Source organism: Loxodonta africana, chromosome 8 (assembly GCF_030014295.1).
Source record: "Loxodonta africana isolate mLoxAfr1 chromosome 8, mLoxAfr1.hap2, whole genome shotgun sequence".
Classification (NCBI taxonomy): domain Eukaryota; kingdom Metazoa; phylum Chordata; class Mammalia; order Proboscidea; family Elephantidae; genus Loxodonta; species Loxodonta africana.
Genome location: NC_087349.1, coordinates 102,183,628 through 102,198,316, shown reverse-complemented (window position 1 = coordinate 102,198,316; position 14,689 = coordinate 102,183,628). Strand labels below are relative to the sequence as shown.

The 14,689-nt window shown below is 36.9% G+C and overlaps 1 protein-coding gene across 38 annotated transcripts in view; it reads right to left on the bottom strand.

Annotated features, from left to right (window-relative positions):
- Nucleotides 1-14,689, bottom strand: part of SUGCT (succinyl-CoA:glutarate-CoA transferase) — a 796,973-nt gene that overhangs the window by 409,253 nt on the left and 373,031 nt on the right. For 26 of the 38 annotated variants that reach the window (XM_064290198.1, XM_064290191.1, XM_064290194.1 and 23 more), the window contains 2 exons: nucleotides 10,481-10,546; nucleotides 10,256-10,325 (listed from right to left, as the gene is read on the bottom strand). In XM_064290198.1, coding sequence (XP_064146268.1) covers nucleotides 10,541-10,546 — 6 coding nt within the window. In that variant the 3' untranslated portion in view covers nucleotides 10,256-10,325; nucleotides 10,481-10,540. The remainder of the gene's footprint in view (nucleotides 1-10,255; nucleotides 10,326-10,480; nucleotides 10,547-14,689) is intronic. The other 12 variants (XM_064290193.1, XM_064290192.1, XM_064290195.1 and 9 more) reach the window with 1 other exon arrangement.

The window sequence follows — 14,689 nt, the reverse complement described above, 5'->3', positions numbered from 1 at the left end:
ATTCCATGATCTTTATTGTTTTAGGTTTTATATTTAGGTTTTTGATCCATTTTGAGTTACTTTTTGTGTATAGTGTTAGATACGGGTCTTGTTTCATTTTTTTACAGATGGATATCCAGTTTTGCCAGTACCACTTGTTAAAAACACTGTCTTTTCCCCGTTGAATGGACTTTGGTCCTTTGTCAAAGATCAGCTGACCATAAACCTCTAACCCATTGCTGTCGAGTTGATTCTGACTCATAGCAACAGCTAGACCATAGGAGGATGAATTTATGCCTGGATTCTCAAATCTGTTCCATTGGTCTATGTGTCTGTCATTCTACAAGTACCAGCCTGTTTTGACTACCTACCATGGCTGTATACTAGGTTCTGAGATCAGGTAGTGTGAGTCCTCCTACTTAGTAGTGCTTTTCTTATCCAGGGCCTGTTTCCTTTCCATGTAAAGATTGTGATTATTTTTTCCATCTTGTTAAAGAATGCTGATGGTATTTGGATCAAGATTGCATTATATCTGTAGATCACTTTGGGTAGGATTAAATTTTCACAATATTGAGTCTTCTTATTCATAAATATGGTATGTTTTTCCATTTATGTAGGTCTCTTTTGGTTTCTTGCAGTAGTGTTTTATAGTTTTCTTTGTATACATCTTTTAGGTCCCTGCTTAGATTTATCCCTAAGTATTTTATTTTTTTTAGGGTTTATTATAAATGGTATTGTTTTCCTGATTTCCTTTTCATCATTCTCTTTATTGGCATATAGGAATCCAACCGACTTTTGTATGTTTATCTTGTACCCTTCTATTCTGCTGAATCTTTCTATTAATTCCAGTAGTTTTCTCATGGAGTCTTTTGGGTTTTCCATGTATAGTATCATATTATCTTCAAATAGGGACACTTTACCTTCTTCATTACCAGTTTGGATGTCTTTTATTTCTTTTTCTTGCTTTATTGCGCTAGGTAGAACTTGCAGCACAATGTTAAATAGGAATGGTGATAAAAGGCATCCTTGTCTTGTTCCTGTTCTCAAGAGTAATGTCTTCAGCCTCTCTCCATTACTCCATTAAGAGTGATGTTGGCTGTTGGTTTTGTAGAGATGCCCTTTATTATATTGAGAAATTTCCCTTCTATACCTATTTTATTTAGAATTTTTATCAGGAATGGGCACTGGGCTTTATCAAATACCTTTTCTGTGTCAATTGAGACAATCATGTGATTTTTTTGTTCTGTCTATGTGGTGGATTATATTGACTGATCTTCTAATGCTGAACCATCCTTTCATACCTGGTATGAATCCAACTTGGACGTGGTGTATTTTTTTTTTATATGATACTGAATTCTCTTGGCTAGAATTTTGTTGAGAATTTTTGCACCTATATTCATGACAGATATCGATCTGTAATTTTCTTTCTTTTTTTTTTTTTGTTTGCGGTATCTTTGCCTGGCTTTGGTATCAGGGTTATGCTGGCTTCAAATAATGAATTCAGAGTGTTCCTTCCTTGTCTATGCTCTGAAATAACTTGAATAGTACTGGTGTGAGCTCTTCTCTGAATGTTTGGTAGAATTCTCCAATGAAGCCACGCAGGCCAGGGCTTTTTTTCACTGGGAGTTTTTTGTTACCTGTTCAATCTCTTCTCTTAATTTGGGTCTGTTCAGATTTTCTATCTCAGCTTGTGTTAATTTAGGTAGGTAGTGTGTTGAAGTCTCCTATTATTGTGGAACTGTCTATTTCTCTTCTCATGCTGTTAGAATTTGTTTTCTGCATTTTGGAGCCCTGACATTGGGCATGGAGATATTTACTAAGGTTATGCCTTCTTGGTGGACTGTCCCTTTATCTTTTATGGTTGATTTTGACTTAAACTCTATTTTACCTGAGATTAGTATTGCCACTCTTGCTCTTTTTTATTTTTTGCTTGATATATTTTTCCATCCTTCAATTTTTAATAAATTTGTGCCTTTGTGTCTTAAGGCATGTCTCTTATAGGCAGCATATTGATGGGTTTTGCTTTTTTATCCATTCTGCCACTCCCTGTATCTTTATGCATACATTGAAGCCATTTACATTCAGTGTGATTATCGATAGGTATCAATTTACTGCTGTCACGTTGTTCTTTTTTGTGTGTGTGTGATGCTAGCCTTTTCTTTCTTCCTCGTACTGTCCTGTGATTTGTTCCTTTTGGTGGATTTTTTTTCTTTTTTTTTTCATTTTTATAAATTTTGTGTTTACTGAGACTTTATGTTTTTCTTCTTTTTTATTCTGATGAGTAAGTTTGCCAACTTTGTGGATGCCTTGAAATTTACCCTTAATTTCCTAAGTTTGAGCCAGTCTTTTAATACTTGATATCACCTTGACTTCCTCTCCATTTGAAAGTTCTATACCTACATAGTTCGTTCTTCCTTTTATTGTTTTGATGTTGTCATTATTTAGATTGATGTCTCTTTCCTGCTTTAAGTCTTTTAGCTTTGATTTATTATGGAGGCTTCTTTACCTAGGTTGGTAGCTGGCTGAAGCTGTCCTGCATCCTAGACTCTGATTGTTGTCTGATGTCAGTTCTCTATGCAAAGGACACCCTTTAATATTTCTTGTAAGTTTAGTTTGGTTTTTATGAATTCCCTTCATTTCTGTTTATCTGGAAATGTCCTAATTTTGCCATTGTATTTGAAAGAGGGGGGCTTAGCCTCCTCCTCAAAGTAGAGTTGACCTTAATAATGTGGATGGAGTCAAGCTTTCGGGACCTTTATTTGCTGATGCAGCATGACTCAAAACGGAAAGAAACAGCTGCAGACATCCATTAATAGCTAGAACCTGGAGTGTACAGAGTATGAATCTAGGAAAATTGGAAATCATCAAAAATGAAATAGAACACATAAACATTGATATCCTAAGCATTAGTGGGTGAAATACACTGATACTGGTCATTCTGAATTGGAAAATCATATGGTCTATTATGCTGGGAATGGCAACTTGAAGAAGAATGGTGTTGCATTCATCATTAAAAATAACACTTGAAGATCTATCCTGAAGTACAACACTGTCAGTGATAGGAAAATATTCATATGCCTACAAGAAAGGCCACTTAATACAACTATTAATCAAATTTACACAGCAGCCACTAGAGCCAAAGATGAAAAAATTGAAGAGTTTTACCAACTTCTGCAGTCTGAAATTGATCAAACATGTGATCAGGATGCACTGATAATTAATGGTGATTCGAATGTGAAAGTTGATAACAAAGAAGGAACTGTAGTTGGGAAATATAGCCTTGGTGACAGAAATGATGCTAGAGATCACATGATAGAATTTTGCAAGACCAATGACTTTTCATTCCAAATACCTTTTCTCACCAACAGAAACGGTGACTATACACATGGATCTCACCAGATGGAACACACAGGAATCAAATCAACTACATCTGTGGAAAGAGATGATGGAAAAGCTCAATATCATCAGCCAAAACAAGGCCAGGGGCTGACTGCAGAACAGACCATCAATTGCTCATACGCAAGTTCGAGTTGAAACTGGAGAAAATTAGAACAACTCCACGAGAGCCAAAGTACGACCTTGGTACATTCCACCTGAATTTAGAGACCATCTCAAGAATAGATTTGATGCATTGGACACTGATGACTGAAGACAAGGCAAGTTGTGGAATGACATCAAGAACATCATACATGAAGAAAGCCAAAGGTCATTAAAAAGACAGGAGAGAAAAGACCTACAGGGATATCAGAAGAGACTCTGAAACTTGTTCTTGAAAGTTAAGTAAGTAGCTAAAGCAAAAGGAAGAAATGAAGAAAAGAGCTGAACAGAAGATTTCAAAGGGCATCTCGAGAAGATTAAGTGTTACGATGACATGTGTGCAAAGTCCTGGAGATAGAAAACCAAAAGGGAAGAACGTGCTCAGCATTTCTCAAGCTGAAAGAACTGAAGAAAAAAAATCAAGCCTCCAGTTGCATTACCGAAGGATTCTGTGGGGAAAATATTAAATGACACAGGAAGCATCAAAAGAAGATGGAACGAATATGCAGAGTCACTATACCAAAAAGAAATGGTCAACGTTCAACCATTTCAGGAGGTAACATATGATCAGGAACCGATGGTACTCAAGGAAGAAGTCCAAGCTGCACTGAAGGCATTGGCAAAAAACAAGGCTCCAGGGATTGATTGACGGAATATCAATTGAGATGTTTCAACAAACAGATGCAGCACTGGAGATGCTCCCTCATCTATGCCAAGAAATTTGGAAGACAGTTACCTGTCCAACTGACTGGAAGCATCCATATTTATCCCTATTCCCAAGAAAGGTGATCCAACTGAATGCGGAAATTATCAAACGATATCATTAATATTACATTCAAGCAAAATTTTGCTGAAGATCATTCAAAAGTGGCTGCAGCAGTATATCAACAGGGAACTAACAGAAATTCAAGCTGTATTTAAGAGGAGGTGGAACTAGGAATATCATTGCTGATGTCAGATGGATCCTGCCTGAAAGCAGGTAATACCGAAAAGATGTTTACCTGTGTTTTATTGACTATGCTAAGGCATTTGACTATGTAGATCATAATAAATTATTAATAACATTGCAGAGAATGAGAATTCTGGAACATTTAGTTATGCTCATGAGGAATCTTTACATGGATCAAGAGGCAGTCGTTCAAACAGAACAAGGGGATACTGCATGACTTAAAGTCAGGAAAAGTGTACGTCAGGGTTGTATCCTTTCACCATACCTATTCAATCTGTGTGCTGAGCAAATAATCCAAGAAGCTGAAGTATATGAAGAAGAATGCAGCATCAGGATTGGAGGAAGACTCATTAACAGCCTGCATTATGCAGATGACACAACCTTGTTTGCTGAAAGTAAAGAGGACTTGACGCACTTACTTATGAAGATCAAAGACCACAGCCTTCAGCATGGATTACAACTCAACATAATCAAAAACAAACAAACCCAGTGCCATCGAGTCGATTCCGACTCATAGCGACCCCACAGGACAGAGTAGAGCTGCCCCAGAGAGTTCCCGAGGAACGCCTGGTGGACTTGAACTGCCGACCCTTTGGTTAGCAGCCGTAGCACTTAACCACTATGCCACCAGGGTTTCCTCTCAACATAAAGAAAACAAAAACCCTCACAACTGGACCAATAAGCAACATCATGATAAATGGAGAAAAGATTGAAGTTGTCAAGGATTTCATTTTACTTGGATCCATAATCAATGACCGTAGAAGCAGCAGTCAAGAAATCAAACAACGTATTGCATTGAGCAAATCTGCTGCAAAAGATTTCTTGAAAGTGTTAAAAAGCAAAGATGTCACTCTGATGACTAAGGTGTACCTGATCCAAGTCATAGTATTTTCAATTACCTCATATGAATGTGAAAGCTGAACAATGAATAAGGAAGACTGAAGAATTGATGCCTTTGAATTACGGTGCTTGCAAAGAGTATTGAATATACAATGGACTGCCACAAAGACAAACAGGTCTGTGTTGGAAGAAGTACAACCAGGATGTTCCTTAAAAGCAAGGATGGAGAGACTGCGTCTCAAGTACTTTGGATGTCCTGGATAAGGACATCATGGTTGGTAAAATAGAGGGTCAGCAAAAAAGAGTAAGACCTTCAACAAGATGGATTGATACAGTGGATGCAACAATGGGCTCAAACATAGCAACAATGGTGAGGATGGTGCAGGACCAGACAGTGTTTCCTTTTGCTATATATAGGGTCGCTATTTTTTTTATGAGTCCGAACCAACTTGACAGCACCTAACAACAACATTCCTTTGTTGAAACTTAGTACTTCTCCATTTATTTCAAGATTATTCATGATTGTTAGTTGGAGAATCATATAATAGCTCTTTTACAGTCTTTATCAGATAATTCAGCCTCTGTGTAATCTCAGCATTGGCATTTATCAATTATCTTTCCCCATGTAAATTCTAATTATTCACATGCTGAGTAGTTTGTTATTATATACTGGATATTTTGAATATATGCCTCAGGGTCTTGCTTAAATGTTACGCAGAATTTTTGTTTTTGTTGTTTAACAGGCTATCAACCTGGTTAGGTCCAGGCCACAAGTTCTAGCCTATCTTCTGTGTACTTAGGTTTTAATGTTGGTTCAGTATTCAAAGCCTTTGCAGTGCTATTCAGATTGGTCTTCTATGTGCCCCACATAAAAGTCATGCTACACCCTGGATAGTCACCTAGCTGTTAATTCCATTCTCAACATCTTTGGTATGCTGATTACAATCATATCCACATATGTGTAGCTCAAGGGTGGTGAGCCCAGGAGTTCATAAACAATTCTGGGGATCACTTTCCCAAGCTCTCCCTTCTCCAGAATCTATCCAGTATTTTCCAGCTCTCTGGAGCTCCTCTTTTCATTCTTCTGGCCATAAAGCTGAACCCTTAGTTACCCCACTCTGCAGCATACTTCCAGTGCTGATATTAAGTGGCAGGCAAATAGACAGGGAGAAAAGGAACCAGAGTTCACTCCTCTCTTTTGGGATCACAGCTCAGTGGTGGAGAAAAAAGTTTCCCTCCCTCAGGGTTTTGACTCCTGCTGGATTCTATTACATTGCAACTTCTGAGGCTGCCGCAACAGGGTTGCTTGGGGGCTGTAGGGTGAGAAAATGAAGAGGAGAAAAAAATAGGATTTTCACACTCTCTCTAGGCATTAGAGCTCTTGTTCATGCTCCTTGAGCCAGGAATGAAGGGCTGTCCTGGAGCTCACTGTTCTCTGGTTTCCACTTGCAGGTTTCAGGATCCATTGTATTCTGGTCAGAGAATAACCAGAGGGGGAGAAGGGAGTGATAAATTCACTGCTCACCTGGAAATACTTCAAATTCTTGTGTTCTTCAGCAATTCACCTGCTATTTCAGATTCTTTTACTGTTCAGAGCCTTCAAACACATACCCCATGCATTTTGTCCAGGTTTTATCGTTACGTTCAGTGGAAAAGACAGGGTGAAGTGTGTTCACTCCACCTTACCCAGAACCAGACTCTCCACACCTAACATTTATTAAGTGCATAGTGTGAGCCAAGACTGTACTAAGTGCTTCACTTATCTAATTCTAATCGAACTCTTACAAAACCCCTAAAGTTATATATTTGTATAGTTATACATCATCATCTGCATTCTATACTCAAGGGAACAGATGCTTACAGAAGATTAAGTTCCTTGCCAGAGGTCACCTGACTAGTGACAAGACTCATAGTATGCCTTAATAATTATGCTATGATGTTCTTGGACCACCTGCTCCAAAACCAACTAAAGTGCTCATTAAAATTGAAGTTTCCTATGCCCCATCCAAGACATACTAAATCAAAATCTCTGGAAATGGGACTCAGGAAGATTCCTATGTATACTCTAGTTGAGATCCAGTGCATATTACCTCCAGTAAAAGAAATCTTCAGTCTGAATGACTTTAAAAAGGATGTCAATGTTCTTCAAGTAGGAATGCCCATTAGTGCTGGCATCAACCAGTTTAAAATAGGTTACATATGCTCACGTTCCTTAGTTTTCTGTATCATGTTAAGGGACATAAAATGGGATTTGTTATAAGCCAAATTCACTTTATATGCAAGAAGATTTTCTGAACCCCAAATCATGAACTCAATACTCTCGCTCCTACTCCAACCCCTGCCAATGAGAACTCCCTACAAGGAACCCTCCACAAGAAGTATTAATCAACCAGTACATCAAATTCTACTTTGGAAAGGGACTAAGTGTAAGTAAATTCTGCTCATTTATCATAGACAGTACTGGCTCATTTCATCCAAAAATTGCACCCCTCCTTTTATGATGGAGCTTACTTGGCTAAAAAACAATTTTGATGGCTGGCCTCACTGTCAAAAACTGGCAACCTCACCTTCTGTAAGGCCAGTTTGAAGGAGGATTCTCCTCGGTAATAGAGAAATCTGAATAAGAAATACATTAAAAAAAAAAAACTTTCTCATTCACTACATATGCCTGGGAACCCTGGAGGCACAGAGATTGAGAGCTCGGCTGCTGACCCAAGTCAGCAGGTGGAATACACCAGTCACTCCTTGGAAGACCTATGGAGCAGTTCTATTCCTTCCTATAGGCTTGCACTATGAGTTGGAATCCACGCAAAGGCAACAGGTTTTTGTTCGTTTTGTATGCCTAGTGGGAGGAGAGGAAACTTTTGCATCAAAATGAGGAAACACATTTTTATTTTCTAGGTGAAAAGACTTTTAAGGAAAATTTGCACGTCAGCATATAATTACGGGGGTTGGAAGAGTCAATAAGATTGCGACATTTGCCCAGGGTGCCCAGTAAGTGATGTAAAGAACACTACAATCCTATACACATAAAACTTCTCTCCTGAGTTTCACAGTGAGCTTATAGATATTGCCTTAATGGCTCATAACAGGGATTATCATTCCTAACTCACATATGGGAAAAACAAGATCAACCATGCCATTCCCCAAGCCCTCTGATAGTCTTCTTTTTAAAAAAAAAAAAGCGTAATAACACTTTCTAACAATAAGTCATATTTCAGTACTAAAACTTATGACAAATACTCTGCTTTGAAATAAAAATCTCACTTAAAAAAAATGTTCTTATGGATATTTATGAGGAAGTTCAAAAGTTTCAAATTGATCAGCAGTAATGAATCAAAAATAAAAAGAATTCAGTACAGCTATTTTCAACAACAGTGAAGAATATGTCAACCAGTAATTTTTTTTTCCTTTCTGCAGGGAGCAAACTCCAAAACATATGGCCCAGGAAGAAAATCTGTACTCGTTTATAGCAATGAACTGGCTTTTACATCTCTGTAGCTAGAGTACGCAAATGACTTCACAGACAACAGCTTCCGTATGTTTCGTATTTTTAACATTGACCGTTCATAATAAAGATTCTTTGATCCCAGATCAAATGTTTGAATCAATTTTCTCTACACTTACTCAGAGTCACCATTATGAAAGCTCTCCTCTTTCCCACCTTAGATGTTCCAGCCCTTCCTGCAGTCAGAACTGTCTCCATTTGTCACCTTCTCTGCACTGCTTCCCACCCCTTTGCTGTGGTTTTCAGCTCTGCTCGTTAACTTCTCATACACAGTAATAAATAATTTTGGTACATAATAAATTGACTACAATAAATAAGGTTTGCTGAAGGAATTCACAGGCATCTTAAACAAAATGGAAAGCTCATGATGATGTGTTTAGTACAAAAAAATGAACTTCCAATCGGAATAAAATCCTCAATAGGTGAGGACTTTTTGCCTACATGCAAGAAAAATAAAAACAAAAATGTAAGTAGATTTTTTTTTTTTTTTTTTTAATCTGGGAGAAATAAGTTATATCCCCGGGATTAGAACTGGAAAAAGTGAACTGCAACCTAAGGCCTTAGATAAAAACATAAGACCAAAAGTCCGGATGAATAGTGAAAATACCAAATCAAAAAAATAAATAAAAAGTCTAGTCAGTGCTAAAATTTTAGCATATCTGCAATATAAAATTATTTGAACTGATTCCAAGGCCTTTTTTTTTTTTAAGGCTTTGCTAAGGAGCAGTATTTTGAATTTAACCTTAATTACTAAAACCTTAAAACATGAATTTTGCAGAAAAGTATTCATTAAATAAAAAAATATAAAAAGTTTTTGCTTTTCAATTTTCTAGTGATAAATAAAATAAATGTGACAGTAGATTAACTATACTTATTTCCGTCAAGTGGATTCCGACTCATGGCGACCCTATAGGACAGAGTAGAACTGTCCTATAGAACTTCCAAGGAGTGTCTAGTGGACTTGAACTGCCAACCACTTGGTTAACAGTCATAGCTCTTCACCACTACGCCACCAGGGTTTCCAGATTAACTATATTTGGTCCTAATTAGACTTCATATGGTTAAAAAAAAAAAAATCCCAGTGTTAAAAATTCCTTTAAAATTGATTTTGCTTTCCTTTTTAGTTTGGACTAGTAGGTAAGTCAAATTCTAGGAGAATCTAAGCTATTATGATTCTTAATTTCAAAATACAGCCAGAATATATCAAAAGCACAATAAAATATTATTTTGCAAACATAGGGAGAGACAGCCAGAATGCTGATTCAGACCCAGCCCTTAAGATTTATCAATATGAAGATGGTATACTTTTAGGCACCAAACTAGGGGATCCTGAAGCTGATTTCAGAGCAACATTTGTTTTATTCAATATTGAACTTTTCTGGATTTGTACAAAATGAGTTGGTGTATATATCATCTAACCCATCCCAGTGATCATAGATTACCTTGCATACACTAGCAAACTGTTGGTTATTCCTGCTCCAGCTACAAGATAGCCATCCTTGGTTTCAAGGGCTAAAATAAATAAATGCATATATAAATACACAAATATATACACTGAGATATAACAAAAGTTTACTTAAATTTCTAAAAGTTCTATATAGAAAGCTTTGTTCTAAAGCAATGTTATTAATTAAATTCAATATCAAATTATTAGTATTTTTTCCTACCATTTTTTCCATCGTTGTTTTCATTTGGGATTTTCTAAGCAGTTTCCAGCTCTTCCACTGTTATGCCTTTGAAGGAAAAAGAGTGACTCAGAAAAATAAGGAAAACACTGTACTTTTATTTTAACTCACAAAATGGAATTCTGTAATCACTATAAAAAAAAAATCACTATAGTATGGATAGATATTGGACTTTCTCAAAGATTTGTGTTTTATTTGTTTCCATTTTTCCTTGAGGGGCAAAGAGCAAGAGAGTATACCATTTCCTACAAAGTGTAAGAATAGACAAAAGGAAGGAAGGTTAGAAAGGAGAAAGGAGGGGAGATGAGAGGAAGTAAGAGAGGCAAAGAAGAAGTTGGGGGAAGGAAGACAGGAAGGGCAAGTGAGTTGACAGAGATATATTTCTTCTTTCAAGATATCAGATGTAAACTTTTGGGCAATTTTCACTTTGTAGTAAGTGAAAAATGATATACAGGGATTTCTCTAGACCTCATGTGACTGTCCAAAAAAACCAAAACCAAACCCATTGCCATCGAGTCAATTCTGACTCATAGCGACCCTATAGCACAGAGTAGAACTTCCCCCATAGAGTTTCCAAGGAGTGCCCAGTAGATTTGAACTGCCGACCTTTTGGTTAGCAGCCGTAGCACTTACACACTACACCACCAGGGTTATGTACCTGAAAACGCCTGTTCCTTTTTAGAGATATGTTCGTTTGGACACAATTGACATTCCACCACCCATACCCCTAGCCTGTCTGGAGAATTTTTCAGCACTCTCTTCCCCCCATTTGATCACAGTGCAGATTGGAGAAACCAAACTTTACCCTCAGAGGCACCCTTGCCACTTTTTTAAGTAAATGAGTCCCTTGAATTTCCTTCCTTTCTATTTCAAAATTACTCTGCCTTTATCTACTTTTTCTTCATTTACTCTTGCCTCTGAAAAAGAAGTCTTCTACCTTCCTTCTCAGAGCTCACTACTATACTAACGTCCTTGATCCTACTTTCACCCATGTCCTCCAGAATCTTGCCTGATTACCTTTAATCTTTTCATTTCCATTTTCTCCTTTGCTTCGGCATATATATAGGCTCAAGTCTCCGCTAAAAACATCCTTATCAGCAACACCACAAAACTCCCATCAATTCCAACACCCTTTTCAAGCCATCTTGAATTTTTCTTCCTTCCCTCCACCTCCAAATGATATAAATTGCCACATGCCTACACTTCCTCATCAACCACTACCTTCCAGTATTCTTTGTCATCAGCTTTCTCATCCTACACTAGCTAGTCTTTGCTTGGTCCCTCTGTACTGTTTAGTACTACTAACCATGCCCTCTTTCAGGAAACTCTCTTACATATAGGCTCTGTCCAGGTTCTTCTCCTATCCCTTTGATCTGTTTTCCACATGCCTCTTTTGCAGAATTTTCTTCTCCTCAACCCTCTGTATTCCTTAAGCAACTGTCTTTGGTCTTTCTCTCCACTTGCTTCTATTGTCTAGAACATGCGCTAATATGGTAGCCAGTAGCCACTATTTCAACTCTTTAAATTGAAATAAATTAAATTAGCTAGTCACAAAACACCATATATTGTATTTGTGTGTGTGTGTGTGTGTGTGTGTGTGTGAAATGTCCAGAAAAACCAAGTCCATAGAAAGAGAAAGTAGATTAGTGGTTGTCTATGGCTGAGAAGGTTGCACAGAAAGGGGGAGTAACTGCTAATGGGTGCAGGGTTTCTTGTTGGGGTGATGAAAATGCTCTAAAATTGACTGCAATGATGGTTACACAACTTTGTGAATACATTAAAAATAAATGGGTGAATTATATGGTATGCGAATTATATCTTAATAAAGCTATTATTTAAATGTTTTAAGTAAAAGTTCAGTTCCACAGTCACACCAGGCACCTTTCAAGCACTCAACAGCTCTCTGTGGCTAGTGGCTACCATATGAGACAGCATAGATATAAAACATTTCCATCATCACAGAAAGTTCTGCTGTACAATGCTGGTAGATAGGAGCTGATAGATTGCACCTTTTTTCTTTTTTTCTTCCTACTAAGCTCACCATGATATCTAAAGAATGTTACAGAATTAACAAAGAGTAAAACGTTAATGCATCAATCAAATGACTTCTTCCATATAATAAAATTTTGGCTGAAATGGATCTCATGCACAATACTTTAACAAGGCTTTATTCTATTTATATTTTTTGCTTGATTTGGTAAGGAATGTTATTAAGAAGATATTACATGAACTATTTTAAATGTTTACTTTCCCTTCTCCACAAGGGCAAAAGCAAAGTTATTAGTATAGATAAAGTATCAGCCTTTTTTCAGTTATGGAAAGAGAATTTGCAACGGAGACGTAAGTGAGGGATAAAAAGATACTTGAGTTGAAGTATCCTAAAGAATCATTTATAACTGTGAAGTTATACAGGTTGTTTATTTGCTTCCTTTTTTTTTTTTGGCGGGGTGGAGGGGCAAGGTGAGGAGTGGGTAAGTAATACAAAGTCATAATACATGCCAACAGTAATGTGAAGAAATGTTCCCAAAATTTTGGATCTGTGACGTATTCTACAAGTTTATGTTCATTCAAGTGCTCATTTCTTTCTAATGAAGAAATGCCTGTTTCTTCCTTAAGCTTCCATCACAACCTTGAAATATATCTTTACCAATATAAAATTTTAAATCTTAAAGCAGAGATAACTAGGAAATGATCATTAGAAAATGAAGACTGAATAAATACATTTTGAAATAAATAAAATATTGTCACTCTAGAAAAGTGGGCAAGTACAGAAAAGTACAGGGAAGCAGAGAAAAATTTACCCAAAATGTTATCACCTAGAAGAAATAACTGTAAATAAAGTAGGCTTTTTGTATTCATTTTTTTAAATTAATATCTTACTGCATATAAATTTCTATTATGCCTCTTTTTTTTGCATTTAACATCTTATTACAAGCATCCTTAATGTCCTTCTTTTTAATGCTTCAAATTTCCATTTCAAAATTTACATAACCTTTCCCAGTTTAACAAAACTAGAAGGTATTTTTGCTTTATTTTGTTTTCAAAACAAACCCTATATCATACAGTTAATATCACAAAGAAAAAATTACTTAATGTCACAGTGAAACTCTGAATTAAAATGTCTGGACTAACTCCAAAAAAACCAAACCAAACCCAGTGCTGTCGAATCGACTCTGACTCAGAGCGACCCTATAGGACGGAGTAGAACTGCCCCATAGAGTTTCCAAGGAGCGCCTGGCAGATTTGAACTGCCGACCCTTCTGGTTAGCAGCTGTAGCACTGGACTAACTAGGACCCTTTAAAAGTCATCCTTGCCCCAACAAGACATGTAGGTTACAGTAGTAAAGTGATTCCCAGCACTACCATTTACTTAACGTGTAAATAGCAAGCTACATAATTTCAGAGTCTCGATTTTTACTTCTGTAAAATAGGAATGATCAACACTTATATTTAGAATTACTATAATAACCAAAATTTATAAAAGGACATTCATTCATTTATTCAGCAAATATTTATTGATATAACTTACTATGTGTCAGACTTTGAGACAGACAATAGGTGGAAAATAACAAGAAAAAAGCTACTGTCCTCCTCCATATGAGGCTTCTATTCTAATAAAGTAGACACACATTAATCAAGCAATCACACAATTATAAACAGTGACAAATACTGGGAAGGAAAAGTATAACCTCAATAAAATCTTAAAACTGATGAACCTAATCTCATCTTTCTGAAACCCAGAAAGCTTCCCTAGAAGGGTGATTTCAGAGCTAAGATCTAAGAATTCAAAGGCATTAACTAGGTAGAGAGTTGAGGGAGAAGGCCATTGCCAGCAGAGGGAAATGCATGTGCAAAGGACCTGAGGTGGGAAGGAGCAACAGTCACTGAGAGAACAAGAGGACGAGCAGCACAGTCGAAGCTGAAGACATAAGCAGGAGCCAGATCATTCTGGCAGGAGTCAGATGAAGTCAAAGGTCATATAAAATACATAATTTATCATAAAACTAACAGGAAGTCACTAAAAGAATGATTTGAATAACAAGGTTTGTATCTGTAAAAGATCCTTCTGGCTGCAATGTGGAGGACAGATTAAAGGATAAGATTAAAAATGGAGAGGCCAGTTAGGATGATTATGGCAAGAGAGGCGATGCATTAGATTAGGGTCCCAACACAGGAGATAAAAGAAAATAG